The sequence below is a fragment of the Lytechinus variegatus genome, chromosome 2 (genome assembly GCF_018143015.1).
Source record: "Lytechinus variegatus isolate NC3 chromosome 2, Lvar_3.0, whole genome shotgun sequence".
Taxonomy (NCBI): domain Eukaryota; kingdom Metazoa; phylum Echinodermata; class Echinoidea; order Temnopleuroida; family Toxopneustidae; genus Lytechinus; species Lytechinus variegatus.
In genome coordinates, this window is record NC_054741.1 from 5,696,306 (window position 1) to 5,709,574 (window position 13,269).

At 35.8% G+C, this 13,269-nt stretch overlaps 1 protein-coding gene across 1 annotated transcript in view; it reads left to right on the top strand.

The window, feature by feature from the left end:
- Positions 1 to 5,280: 5,280 nt before the first annotated feature.
- Positions 5,281 to 13,269, top strand: part of LOC121407145 — a 51,330-nt gene continuing 43,341 nt past the window's right edge. Inside the window, 9 exon segments of the mRNA XM_041598084.1 lie at positions 5,281 to 5,332; positions 5,714 to 5,761; positions 6,513 to 6,668; positions 8,878 to 8,966; positions 9,750 to 9,797; positions 10,474 to 10,593; positions 11,495 to 11,550; positions 12,024 to 12,109; positions 12,690 to 12,756. Coding sequence (XP_041454018.1) covers positions 5,315 to 5,332; positions 5,714 to 5,761; positions 6,513 to 6,668; positions 8,878 to 8,966; positions 9,750 to 9,797; positions 10,474 to 10,593; positions 11,495 to 11,550; positions 12,024 to 12,109; positions 12,690 to 12,756 — 688 coding nt within the window. The 5' untranslated portion in view covers positions 5,281 to 5,314.

The window sequence follows — 13,269 nt, forward strand, 5'->3', positions numbered from 1 at the left end:
GATGGTGAAGACAATCATCTATTTATACTTCCTAGACAATTATGAATGATATGAGAGTCGAATGAGCTGATTATGATATCTTTACTATTAGTGATTTATGTAGCAATTGGCTTTCCATACTTAAACCACAACTTTAAACTTGAGTTTAAGTTAAACCCGACTTCAGAATACGGGCCTCTAGAGTTTGGCGTCTAGTCTTCACTCTTGACATAGTACTATAATAATTGGTTAGAGTATCAAATAAGAGTCTGTGCTTGCAGACTAGAGGTGTGGTGCCGCGTAAATCTGAAGTATAGCCGTAAGAACTGTATTGGCTATATGAAATGAGGGGCTTTCTGTAAATTGGGTTGTTTGGTTACTGGAACTTACCATGAAATGGGAATCTTACGCTTAAAAATGATCGAGTGACTTAGGAACGGGGACCCGGCGCAGGGAGATCCTTTTTTGGTTAAAAAGAAAAAAAGTGGAAATGATATGCTTAGGAATTGCTGTCAATGTCTAAATGGGGGGGGGGGAGGGGGGTCTTCATGCGATTCAAAGCGGAGGTGCTGAAATATCCCCAATATTTTTTTATTTTATGGGGGGGGGGTCACCCCGTCTGAAAATGATGGTTAATGGAGCGCTTTTTACCCAAAGGCTTTTGGGGTAAAACCTTGGGTAAAATTTTGGAGTGAAAATCTTTTAATTTGTTTGTGTTTATTTTTTTGCATGCCAAAATTTATGTAACAAACTATCACCCCCTGCTAGAAAATCTTTCCTAGGCCACTGGGCCTAAGGGCCGCTCTAAAAAGTTATTGAAAGTGGAACTTGAGTTCATCATGGCAAAAAGGGTACTTTAAAAATAGCCAAAAATAAAAATAAAAGCAAATAATAAATATTGCCGAAGGTTTGAGAGAAATCCGTCAGAATAAAGAAGTCATTTTAATCAACTTGATTTGTGTCGTCATAAGGAGCTTCCCTTTATCAAATGTCATTTTCTCAGAAGATTGAAAATTGTTTTTGCTGTACCTTCAGTATATCAATAAAGAAATCATGTCACACCCGTTCCTAAAAAGAAAAGAAAAATAAGTCATCAAGAACCATTAAAATTTATGCATTCCATTGCTGTAATGGAATGCATAAATTTCGATATTTTAATGGTTCTTGATATGGGGTAGCTGCTCGTTTATGACGTCACAATTCTTAATTATTATTTTTTTGTTGCTTTTTTTTACAACAAACTATTTTCAGGGTGAACTTCCCCATGAAACTATATTTCAATGGGATAATAAATGTTAGTGTTATGTGTTTCATGAGTTGTCAATTTGTCTACATTTTTTTCTCAAGAGATTAGAATGAATTTGTCATTTGTATTTCATTTTGTTCAGGGGCATCGATCCTTGGAGGCCCCACTTTTTTCAGTGCCCTTTCTATGCAAGAAAAATGCCCCCCTCACGGACGTGTTCTGTGCTCCTTTCACCTGAGAAGGGCCCTTTTTATGTGCCGGCAAGTGCACCCCCTTGCCTTCTTGTATAAGTGCCCTTTCTCGAATCAGTGCCCCTTTTTACCAAAGAAAGATGCCCCTCACGAACGTGTTCTGTGCCCCTTTACCCTAAGAAAGAAATGTTTTTATGCTTGAGCAAGTGCCCCTTGCCTTTTTGTATATAAGTGCCCTTTCTCGAACCAGTGTCCCTTTTTACCCAAGAAAGGTGCCCCTCACGAACGTGTTCTGTGCCCTTTTCACCTAAGAAAGAAACGTTTTTATGTTTGAGCAAGTGCCCCCTTGCCTTCTTACATAAGTGCCCTTTCTAGAATCTGTCCCTTTTTACCCAAGAAAGGTACCCCTCACGAACGTGTTCTGTACCTCTGAGAAGGACCCGATTTATGTGTAGAAGTGTCTCTTGCCGTAAGTCGTATCAGTCTGCCATTTTTACCTAAGATAAGTGCCCGGCCTTTTTCACCCGATCGAGGACCCATTTTACGTGTTGACGAGTGCCCCTTTGAAACAAGAAAACAATATTCTCATTTATTTATGTTACTACAAAACTTGTAAGGAAAACCCTACGTGCCTAAAGTTTCACAAGTCATTTGAAAGGGGTAGATATAAGGCAAGCAGAGGCATACAGATGGGGGACTCTCGCCCCCTCCTCACATTTTTCGCGACCAAGAAAAATAAAAGAGAAAAGGAAATATTTTCTGAAAATTATTTGTCAAAATCTAAAACAAAATTGGATTTTCATTATACTAAAAATGTCAAAATTTTTGCACGCTCGCAGGTTCTTATTATGTGATGACATATCTTGCCCCCTCAAAAATTTTGCCCCATTATGCCACTGTAGATGCATGTAAGTAATTTTTTCTTTGTTTTAAGATAGTGCCCTTTTTTCCCTGTGCCCCTACCCACTTTCAAATTCGCTCCGCCGCCCCTGATTTTGTTTAACAGTTTAGGTCAAAGTATTGAAATTATCGGCAAATAAACACCACTGATTTAAAAAAAAATGGCCCTAACAGGCTAGGCATGCACTTCCAACGCACGCGTAGGGGGGCGCTATTACCCAAACACGCACGTGTACGTACGTTGGGAAAACCCCGTCAGCATCTCGTTGCTAAAATTTAAAGGAAAATTAGGTAGGCCTACATGTAAGTATACAGAAAACAATTTTAATTAAATTATATTTCTGATTCTGCTGATGGTGAATACGCAGGTAAATTCAAAAGCACCCAAAGCCATTGAGATGTTTCAATAATATGAAATCTGGGCAGCCGAAATCTGGCAGCCGGCAGCGCATTCCGTCCCCCACAGCTCTTTAAAATAAAAGACGTCGAAGCCGACGGGAGACTCGAGAGCGAAGCCCAATGTGCCCCGGTAGATACAATCGAGCAACCGGAGGTGCCGTGGCCGGCTCGCCTCGCCGAGTGCATACACACTGCAGTGACATGGGGCCTGTTGCATGAAATGGTCTTTCGTAGAACCTTTCTACGTAAGAACGAGATATCGCTCAACTGTTTCACAAAGCCGATTTGGGCGATACGAAGAATGGTCCTTGGAAAGACACCTCCAGACATGTCCTACGTAGGCATGATCTTCTTTGCACACCGCCCGCCACCGTCGACATTGAGAGAAAATGCGTTTACGGCAAGCCACACTGACATATCACATTTAAAGATAAATTCCAGTAGTTGCAGTTAACACTGATTTCATGAGAAAGTCTGTAAAACAAGGCTCAATTGCCAGTATATCATCGAGGATCTAGATCTGGTACAGTTACATTAACTGGACTTTGTGAAATCTTGAAATCTACGCTGAAAAATGTCCACACCGAAAGTCCCCAACACAGATAAGCGCACGTGGGACAATGTATAATTATTGCTTAGGGCGTCGGGCCCGACGCCCTACCCGAATCCCGTGCTTATTTGCTGATTTCTCAGCAATTACACAATTTCTTCCAGAATCCTTTGGCACATGCGTTTTATTTATACAAACAGACACTTTAGTGGTCATTTCATTGGATTCTGTACGAACTCATTTTGATATCGTTACCAAAACTAGCATTTACCTTTAAACATATTTTTTAGGGGGTTGATGATGCATTTTATCTAGGATGGCGCCAAGTTATTTTTTTATAAGGGGGCTAGTTGTCATCAATTTCAGGTCGACAAGACGACAAAAAACGGATGTCATTTTAACTTTTCCGGGGTTGATGAAGGCCCAAATATTTTTTTAAAATATGTTTTCTTTTATTCTCCCTCCGCCCTATCCCCACCACTTTTCTATTTCAAACAAAATAAACTTGATTTATCGAAATGGGCGGCACTATCTCTCTGACCCATTATGCTTTCTCATTATAGATAATTAAACAACATGAAAACGAATTTCTTAAAAAGAAATTATGTAAGGAAAAATGTGTTTATATAACGCTCAGCAAAAAACACTCCATACAAAACTAAGAGGTTAAACATTCTAAATCATTTCATATTTTTATTTCATTTTCATTATTTTTTTATGAGATTAATTTTAATCAATGAAAACCAATTCTTAGATTTGGGATAACATGAGATGTGAAGCAGTGAAACAAAACAAACTCCTGCAGTAACAAAATAGCTAATTGAATTTAAGATACAGTCTAGGCCTAGCTTATATACGAATCCATCACAATCATTACAAATGAAGATAAGTTCATCAAAGAAAAGATTATGGAAAGTACGAAGAGGCGCATTTTAAATGGTAGGGTAGGCCCCTTTCGGCTCCTATGTCATGTTAAAGAAATCATGGTAGTCTCTACTCCTTACCGTTGAAATGTTGAACATATATATTTTCTATATATAAACTTCCATAAATTAAGTGATCAACTTTAAATATGACCAACGTTTTATATGATCGTTGTAATTTTTAGCATGATTTCTGATAGTATTTTTCCATTGCGGATTGCACAACTTTTTCTGTGTTTTAATTATTATTGCAAAGCACTACTTTATTCACATGGCCATGTTTGCAGCAATGTTCATATTTTTCTTGTCATCGTTTTCTCATCATGCAACTGGGGTATGTTTATACTCTAAACACTCAAATTAGTATTTCTTGCGTTATATCTGGCAAATAAAATAAATAAATTAGTAGTTTCACACGCAGCCTCTCATATTTTCCTTTTTAGTCTCATACAATCAGACACTGTTGAATTTGTTTACCCCTTTCAAACCATATTTTTACCTCAACAAATAACATATTAACGCATAATTTACAAAATTATCATTATATATAAGCATTCTATAAAAATACAGAATATTGAACTAACAAAATGTCGAAATTACTGAGTTAAATCAATTTTTATATCGGACAAGGGTCTCTTTCATTGAAATATCAATGAAAGGTGTCTCTAAAAGGACACCGTAATGTAAATAAGGTAAACAATGAAAATTTCAATTTCATTCGTATATGTTTGTGAATCTTTAAAGTTTCTTCTCTTTTTACCTCATAAAGTAAGCTCCATACATCAATTCTACAATCAGTAATAAATAAAACATCATTTGATCTCCTTTTATTGAAATAAATGATTTTATGAAAAGTCGTCATTCCGAAATAAAAGGTTCAGGTGACGATGAAGACTAAATATTTTTCCGATACTATCGATATCAAAAGATGTCGCGGACTTGGAAGACAAAATTGCCTTCGTGAAACGGTTTACGCTAATTTGTCGCCAATCTTCCTATCTCGGAAGAATGGTCCTAGGACGTTCCTACGTATCGCTCATCTCGTCATGCAACAGGCCCATGGAGGGTCGGGATACCGTTGCCATTGGCTCACTCACAAGCACCGACGAATTGGGCAACTATAATAATGCACCAAACTGCTAACGTTAGAATGTGATGTTAACACTTATGTAAATCACTAAAAGTCTAAATCAGTAAATGGGCCACTTTTTATTTTGGTTGTCAATGTTTGGCCAAGAATAGTTAGTTTTTGTCATAAAATATTTTTTGACAGACCTTTGACAGGAGGGAGGGTGCTTTCAAGTTTCAAGGGAGAGAATGAGCAGAGGCTTACCCCCAATAACACAGGGGTGGGGGGGGGCAGGGTTTTATCAGGAAAAGTCATAAGGCCATATCAAATGTAGGATGACATGCTTTGATTTTTATTGTCTATATATGCCTATTGTCACATTGAAAAAGTATTTGATAATATGTAATTCTTACTCTTAAGCATGTGTTCATACATTTTTACAATTTTCTCATCCAGGAGATTCCACTATATGCTAGAATGACAACCAACGTCACCATTTTAAAGGTAAGTCCATTAGATAAAATGAATTTTCCTGTGACTTGTTAAATCTGTGTTGAATAAATTCTTAAAAGTCATCCTGTTTGAAAGTTTAAGAGATTTTAAAAAGGAAGGTACCAAAAAGCATATAGTATTAGTTAGGTACCACTTAAAGGTCAGTGAATTTGCCTGTAGTGTAGGATTCAAAGTCATTGAAAGTAATCTATCCAGCTACTGTCTTAATCCTGACTGCAAATCTCTATGTCAGATAACAACTTATGTTAAGATATTTACTAGATCTAGAGATATCATGCCATTAAGAATTCTTGCTCTAAAGCATCTACCGGTAGGTCTTCCAGTTTAGCAGGCCAATGCTTCGACTATTAACACACATGCCCTTCCAACTTTGCACTTTCAGGTATAGTATGGTGTAATCGGCAATCATTAATGATATTTGTTCCTTATTTCTGTCTTGTCTATAGCTTTCACATATTCAACAATCTCTTTCACAGTGCTCGCTAGCATAAGGCTTAGCAATTGATCGTGAGGTTGATTGATCATATATTAATAGGAAAACAAAATCAATAATAGAAATAAGCCCCAAGCTCAATCGCCAGGCGTTTATGGTACAGTCCGTGAGAGACAGAATGACAAATGTCAACATCTTCCTCAATGTAATCATTGCTGTTACATTGAGATTTCAACGCTAAACCTAAAGCTCAGTCAGAGTTTGAGATTTATCCACTCATTCTTATTGTGTCTTTTCTTTTTAATTCAGATTGAAGACCCCTTCCATTTCTGGGGGAAGGAGGTCCTTGGACCTGGAATGTCCCAGGAGACCATACAATTTCAGGAACTTTGTGAAGAAATTGAGGACTACTGCTCTTCTGACCAGTACATCATAGAACATGTCAACAACCCAGTCAAGGGCAAGGTATGTATTAGGCTCTGGACATCAGGGATCTGTTTAATAAAACTAGTTACAATAACAAATTTACAATAACAGTTAAAAGCTACTGAAATCCCTCAATCTGATTGGCTGATGGTAATTTTGTCATAGAAACTGTGCATTTGTTATTAGAACAAGTCTTAATGAAACAGAACTTCTCAAGAAACCCAACCTTCATAGACTTATTTAAAGGAGAAGTCCACCCAAACAAAAACTTGATTTGAATAAAAAGAGAAAAATTCAACAAGCATAACACTGAAAATTTCATCAAAATCGGATGTAAAATAAGAAAGTTATGACATTTCAAAATTTCTCTTCATTTCACAAAACAGTTATATGCACATCTCGGTCGTTATGCAAATAAGGGAACTGATGACATCACTCACTATTTCTTTTGTATTTTATTATATCAAATATGAAATATTTTGATTTTCTCGTCATTGTCATGTGAAATGAAATTTCATTCCTCCCTGAACACGTGGAATTCCATTATTTCAACATCTTGTGCTTCAGGCAAGGAGGTCCTAATCGTCAAATTCGTTGAAATATTGTAAAATTCAAACAATAAAAAACAAAAGAAATAGTGAGTGAGTGACATCATCGACTCTCTCCTTTGGATTTAACTGGCTCGTTCATATAACTATTTTGTTAAAAATAAGCGAAAATTTGAAATGTCATAACTTTCTTATGTTACATCCGATTTTGATGAAATTTTCAGCATTGTACTCACAGGATTTTTCTCTATTGATTCAAATCAACATTTTCCTGAGGTGGACTTGACCTTTAAAATAGGAGAATGATCAGCTCAGTTGAACCTGTTTCTTAAATAATTTTTGTCTCACCTGCATAGCAGAGTGAGACTATAGGTGCCGCTTTTCCGACGGCGGCGGCGTCAACATCAAATCTTAACCTAAGGTTAAGTTTTTGAAATGACAACATAACTTAGAAAGTATATGGACCTAGTTCATGAAACTTGGCCATAAGGTTAATCAAGTATTACTGAACATCCTATTAGAGTTTCATGTCACATGACCAAGGTCAAAGGTCATTCAGGGTCAATGAACTTAGACCATGTTGGGGGGAATCAACATCAAAATCTTAACCTGAGGTTAAGTTTTTGAAATGTCATCATAACTTAGAAAATATATGGACCTAGTTCATTAAACTTGGACATAAGGTTAATCAAGTATCCCCAAACATCCTGCATGAGTTTCACGTCACATGACCAAGGTCAAAGGTCATTTAGGGTCAATGAACTGTGGCCGATTTGGGGGTATCTGTTGAATTACAATCAAAACTTTAAAAGTTTTTGGATCTGATTCATGAAATTTGGACATAATAGTAATCAAGTATCACTGAACATCCTGTGCAAGTTTCAGGTCACATGATCAAGGTCAAAGGTCATTTAGGGTCAATGAACTTTGGCTGAATTGGGGGTATTTGTTGAATTGCCATCATAACTTTGCAAGTTTATTGATCTGACATTTGAAACTTGGACATAAGAGTAATCAAGTATCACTGAATATCCTGTGCAAGTTTCAGGTCACATGATCAAGGTCATAGGTCATTTGAGGTCAATGAACTTTGGCCACATTGGGGGTATTTGTAGAATTACCTTCCTATCTGTAAAGTGTATTGGTCTAGTTCATAAAACATGGAAATAAGAGTAACCAAGTATCACTGAACATCTTGTGCAAGTTATAGTAGTTTTCAAAGTCAGCACTGCTGCTATGTTGAATCGCGTGATGCAGGTGAGACGGCCAGAGGCATTCCACTTGTTAAAGATAAGTTGTTGTTAAGAATTGGATTGATGATATTTATTTAATACTCTATGAGAATTAAAGAAACATAAGATATCATACAAAACAGAATACTTTTAAAAGTTAGCACAAATTACAAGAAAAAAGAATGGGGAAAAATTATATATACCTCTTTATCGAGAAAAAATATATATATATTGGAAAGCAGATATGTATGAAGAATGGGGAGACAGCTTGCCAAGAAATTTAATTGTATTAGAAAGTGCCTTGAAGTGATTTGGAAATATCATAATTCACCAAATTAATTAATGAATAAAAAAATAAACTAAAATGAAAGTAGATATAGAGCTCGAATTTTGTCTAATCCCCATTGGGCAATGTTTGTAATAGAGCACTGTAAGAAATGTCTAATTTGGAACTTTTGTTTATTTCAGATGTATCTTGTTCAGCGGCCTAGCGATAGTAAATGGTATCGAGCTAGGGTCCTCAGTAATTATCAGACTGCTCATGGAATCAAAGCTTCGTAAGTTGGTTTTATCCCTGGTTTTATCTCATGTCAACTGCCCTCCTCCCCCATCTATTGCCTACTGTTAGTGAGTTGATAAACAATATGGGTGCCTCCTATCAGAGATGTTCTAAAAGACACATTTGTTATATTTTGTGCAGTAGCATTGTGTAGATTCTTTGTTCTTTGGTAAGTGATTCACTTCACATCTTAAGTAATTTTTTAATGAATTTTTTTTGTGCAAATCAGACTTTTGAACCAAAATTACTGTACTCATATTAGGAGAAATATCTATCAAGTGGTGTATAGATAATGATGGTGGATTGGTTAATCATCATAATCATAATGATAAGAACATTGACAATGGTAATGATAAAGGGCTGGTATTTGTGGAAAAGCTGTGGTGTAGTTCTGCTGGTCTTGTAATCAGAGGGCAGTGTGTTTGAATCCCTCGTCGGCCTAGCGGCATTTTGGAAGGTGCCAATCTACAATTTTCCACTCCCTACCCATGTGCTAAATGGGTACCCAGTAGGATGTGAAAGTCATAAAAGAAAAGCTTGTCCAGTACTGTTTGCTCCCCGATGGCAACTTGTTGGAATATTTCTCAGGGAGTGGAGGATGTGCATACATTTGTGAAGGAATGACTGAATGAATCTGATGACAAGGGTTATGATATATCTGTAAGTGCTTAGATAAGTATGGTGTATGTCTTAAGCACATTATAAATCACCAGATTGTCATTATTACTAATTATGATGATAAAGATAATTGAAGTATCTGTATATTAAATTTTTTTGTCAGATGCCATCTCGTAGATTATGCCGAGTCATTCCTAGTTCCAATCAATCGGTAAGTCATTTAACTTTACTCGCAATTTTTATTCTTATTTGTTTTTCTACAGTCTAGTGGTTGTAAGGGAGAAAAGAAGAATAGATTGTAATATTTTGTAGAATTTGATTTTTTATGTGTGAAAATTGCATGATGTTTTATCAGTTAATTGAAAAATGAAGTATAAATAAAGTTGGCTAGGATTGAAGTTTGGATTCCCTTCAAGCATGATATGTGCATACTGTGCAATCTCAGTGAAATTTCTAAGTAGTCTGCAAAAAAATGCTCATCTTGTTTTTCATTCAACTTTACAACTTCATATTTAACCAGTATGAAGAATAAGAATCACTCTCTCAGATAAGCTAACTTTCACAATTTTACTTTTTGATGACCAAATTTTTATCTTGGTTATTTATACAGAACCTTACCTGGTTAATTTATTGTTGGTTTTGGGTTGGCTTGTCACAGAAGATTTGGTGTGTTTAAATTTTGAATCCAACTTAATTTAGATTCTGGTTGGACAGTTTTACATTTGACTCCTTTATATAGATATACGTGAAAAAAGAGAAGAAGTACATGTAGATTTTGTCATGTCAGCATGACAGTGTATCATTTGATATGTTTCTACAATGCAAAGCTAACTTGTTTTGACAGGTTGAACTGTTACCCTTGACTCCTTTACATTTGTGTAAAACAGATTAAAAGAAATTCCAGCCAAACTGAAGAAGTTTCCATCGCAAGCCAAACCGTTCAGACTCCATGGACTGGTCCCCACCACCTTACATGTTACCTTAGAAGAAAATCAGGCAGAGCTTGGGTAAGGATACATGTGATTTTATCTTTTTAAATGAAAATCCATATTTTATTGTTCGAAATTAAAATATTCCACTGTGCAGCCCCAGATCGACATGACTATCTCTTTAATGTTGAATGCCAAACTGGGTAGCAGCGACTATCTCTTTAATGTTGAATGCCAAATGGTAGCAGCAACTCGTATCTTTTTACGTCTTTTGGTCTGGCACGGCATGTGTTTGAAATCCCAACCTCCCGGTTGTGAGACGGACGCTCTACCAACTGACCCAACACACCGGTCAAATGATGTGATCTTTATATCCATAATACACTAAGGTTGAGTTTTGTAACATGTGAGTTCACCCATTTTTTCTTTCCATCTTCAAACAAAGAAATAATGATAATTATGAATTTATAGTATAATGTCTGTATGAATATACTAAACTGCACACATTAATATATCGCAGGTGAAAACATAAAACTACAATTAACAACAGTAGTGGATTTTTCTAAGAGGGTGCTATTTGTCCCAGAAATTTGAGAATGAAAAAAGTGTCATCCCTTACAAATGAAGGCATTTTGGATGGTTTTTTGTAGTGGCTTCACTGAAGCTTACTATCTTCTACTCTATTGAATGAATATTGATTTGAAAATGACTGGATATAGTGTGGAAGATCATCTGATATACTACTCAGTCCTTTAAAAAATTTAGTGGATTTCTGATAGGCTCGATGGTCTACCTGTGATAAGATAGACCCAACATATTTTAACTGCTTGTTTAACATCTTAAATATGATAATATAAAATTCTGTAAAAAAAATTTAGTGTTTTCTAGCTGTAAAGCTTAAAAAAATAAGAGAAGTTGTAATGTGGCTTTTGGTTAGAGTAGAAATTCGTAGCTTTTTGCCTGTTTTGTCTTCTTCCAGACCAGCGGAAAGGTGGGACATAGCAGCTGTGGAGTATTTCAAGAACATTGTGGAAGGTTGGTGGAAATCTCTATTTTTCAGATTTATTTAGGGGTGTTACCTTGTAAAGTTATAGACAAATGAAGATAGTGAAATTATGTTATCAATATCTGATGCATAGGAGATCACGTGCCTGTTTCATGAAGAGTTATAAGTATTTTTACTTTGCCATTATTGTAATTACCATGAAAACCTTGATTTTGATTGGATATTGGTAGTTACTATAATGGCAAAGATACAATAGTTGTAACTCTTTATGAAACAGATTCTATTTTAAACTTTATATTTCATTAATTTACTAAAACTAATTAGTTGCCTTATAAAATGAAAGATCAAAGTGGTCTCTGGAAAAAAGAATTGATTATTTGATTTAAGCCATGCCATGAAAATGAAGGCTGCCATGATTTTATATTTGGAAAAAATACACAAGTGTCTTTTAAGGAGTATTAGTTGGCATTCTGATGTTAATCACATTTTTCTGTATGAACAGACCGTTCTGCTCAGGTGGACATACATGGGATTGGTCAGAGGGAAACACGTTTTGTAACCCTGTATGTGAACACACCTCAAGGACAGGTAAGATTTGGAAAACTATTGCATGTAAGTATTGTAACATGCTGCTATTGATTCTACTCAAATGATTGGATGAAGTGTATCACATGACCAGTCATGTGAGCAGTACGAATGACTAGTTCTATTGACCAATCATGGTTTTGAGATAGAGAAGTCATCAGGGAAGGTTCTCTGTAAATAACCCCCAAAACAGTAATTTGGTCTTCAAAATGAAAAAAATTAAGAATAAGCACATCTGAAAGAGTAATTTTTCTTCATACTTACAAAATTTTAGGTTTTAAAGTTGAATTCAAGATAAGATACATAAATTTCTTTGACACCATTTTTTTGCGGATTCCTTTGACGTTTCATGGAAATTACGCATTGTGCACATTTCATGCTCGAGTTAAACTTCAAACCTTGTTTTCTGCTTATTTTTCAAAGCTGAATTTCTTGTGCATTCAATCAAGTACTTACGAGGGTTATTGTTGATCAATTTTGACAAGTTATGTGTCATGTTAAAGCTTAGGATGTGTTTGTTCATGCTCATTGTAAATTTCAAAATTCACCTCTGATAATTGAAATTGGCTTCATTTCACTTCAGGTTAATGTAAATGAAGAGCTTCTAAAGCAGGGGTTTGCTATGGTTGTTGAAAGGGACTTTGATGAAGGTGAGTCATTATCAATAGCACAACTCAAAGGTATTAAGTATCTTTGTGGAGGTTTGCAGACATCTTGGCCCTGTCTTACAAAGAGTTACAATTGATTCAATCCACCTCAACTCTATGGAAATCCACCAATGTCATATTTTTTTCACAGGAAATTTGCATAATTTCCTTTGTAAACAAAGAGAAGCATACTGAATTTTCAAGAAAACTATGAATGTATGATAGAAAATATTTTGGACAAACATGCATATGAAATGTTGACGTTGCTGGCTTTCCATAGTTGTGGTTGATTGGGTCAGTCACAACTCTTTGTAAGATGAGGCCCTGAGCTGTGGGCCAGACGTGCTGTCAGCGCATGCATTAATGCTTCAAAAGGAAAGGATTATTTTCCTTTAGTAATGGATTAGCTTTAAATTCTGAGGTGGTTCTTGTCTGACCTAAAGTTTTGCAGTTATGATTACAGCATTAATTGCAAAATAAAAACAATATTTTAAGACCCTGAATGAAATCCCTTTA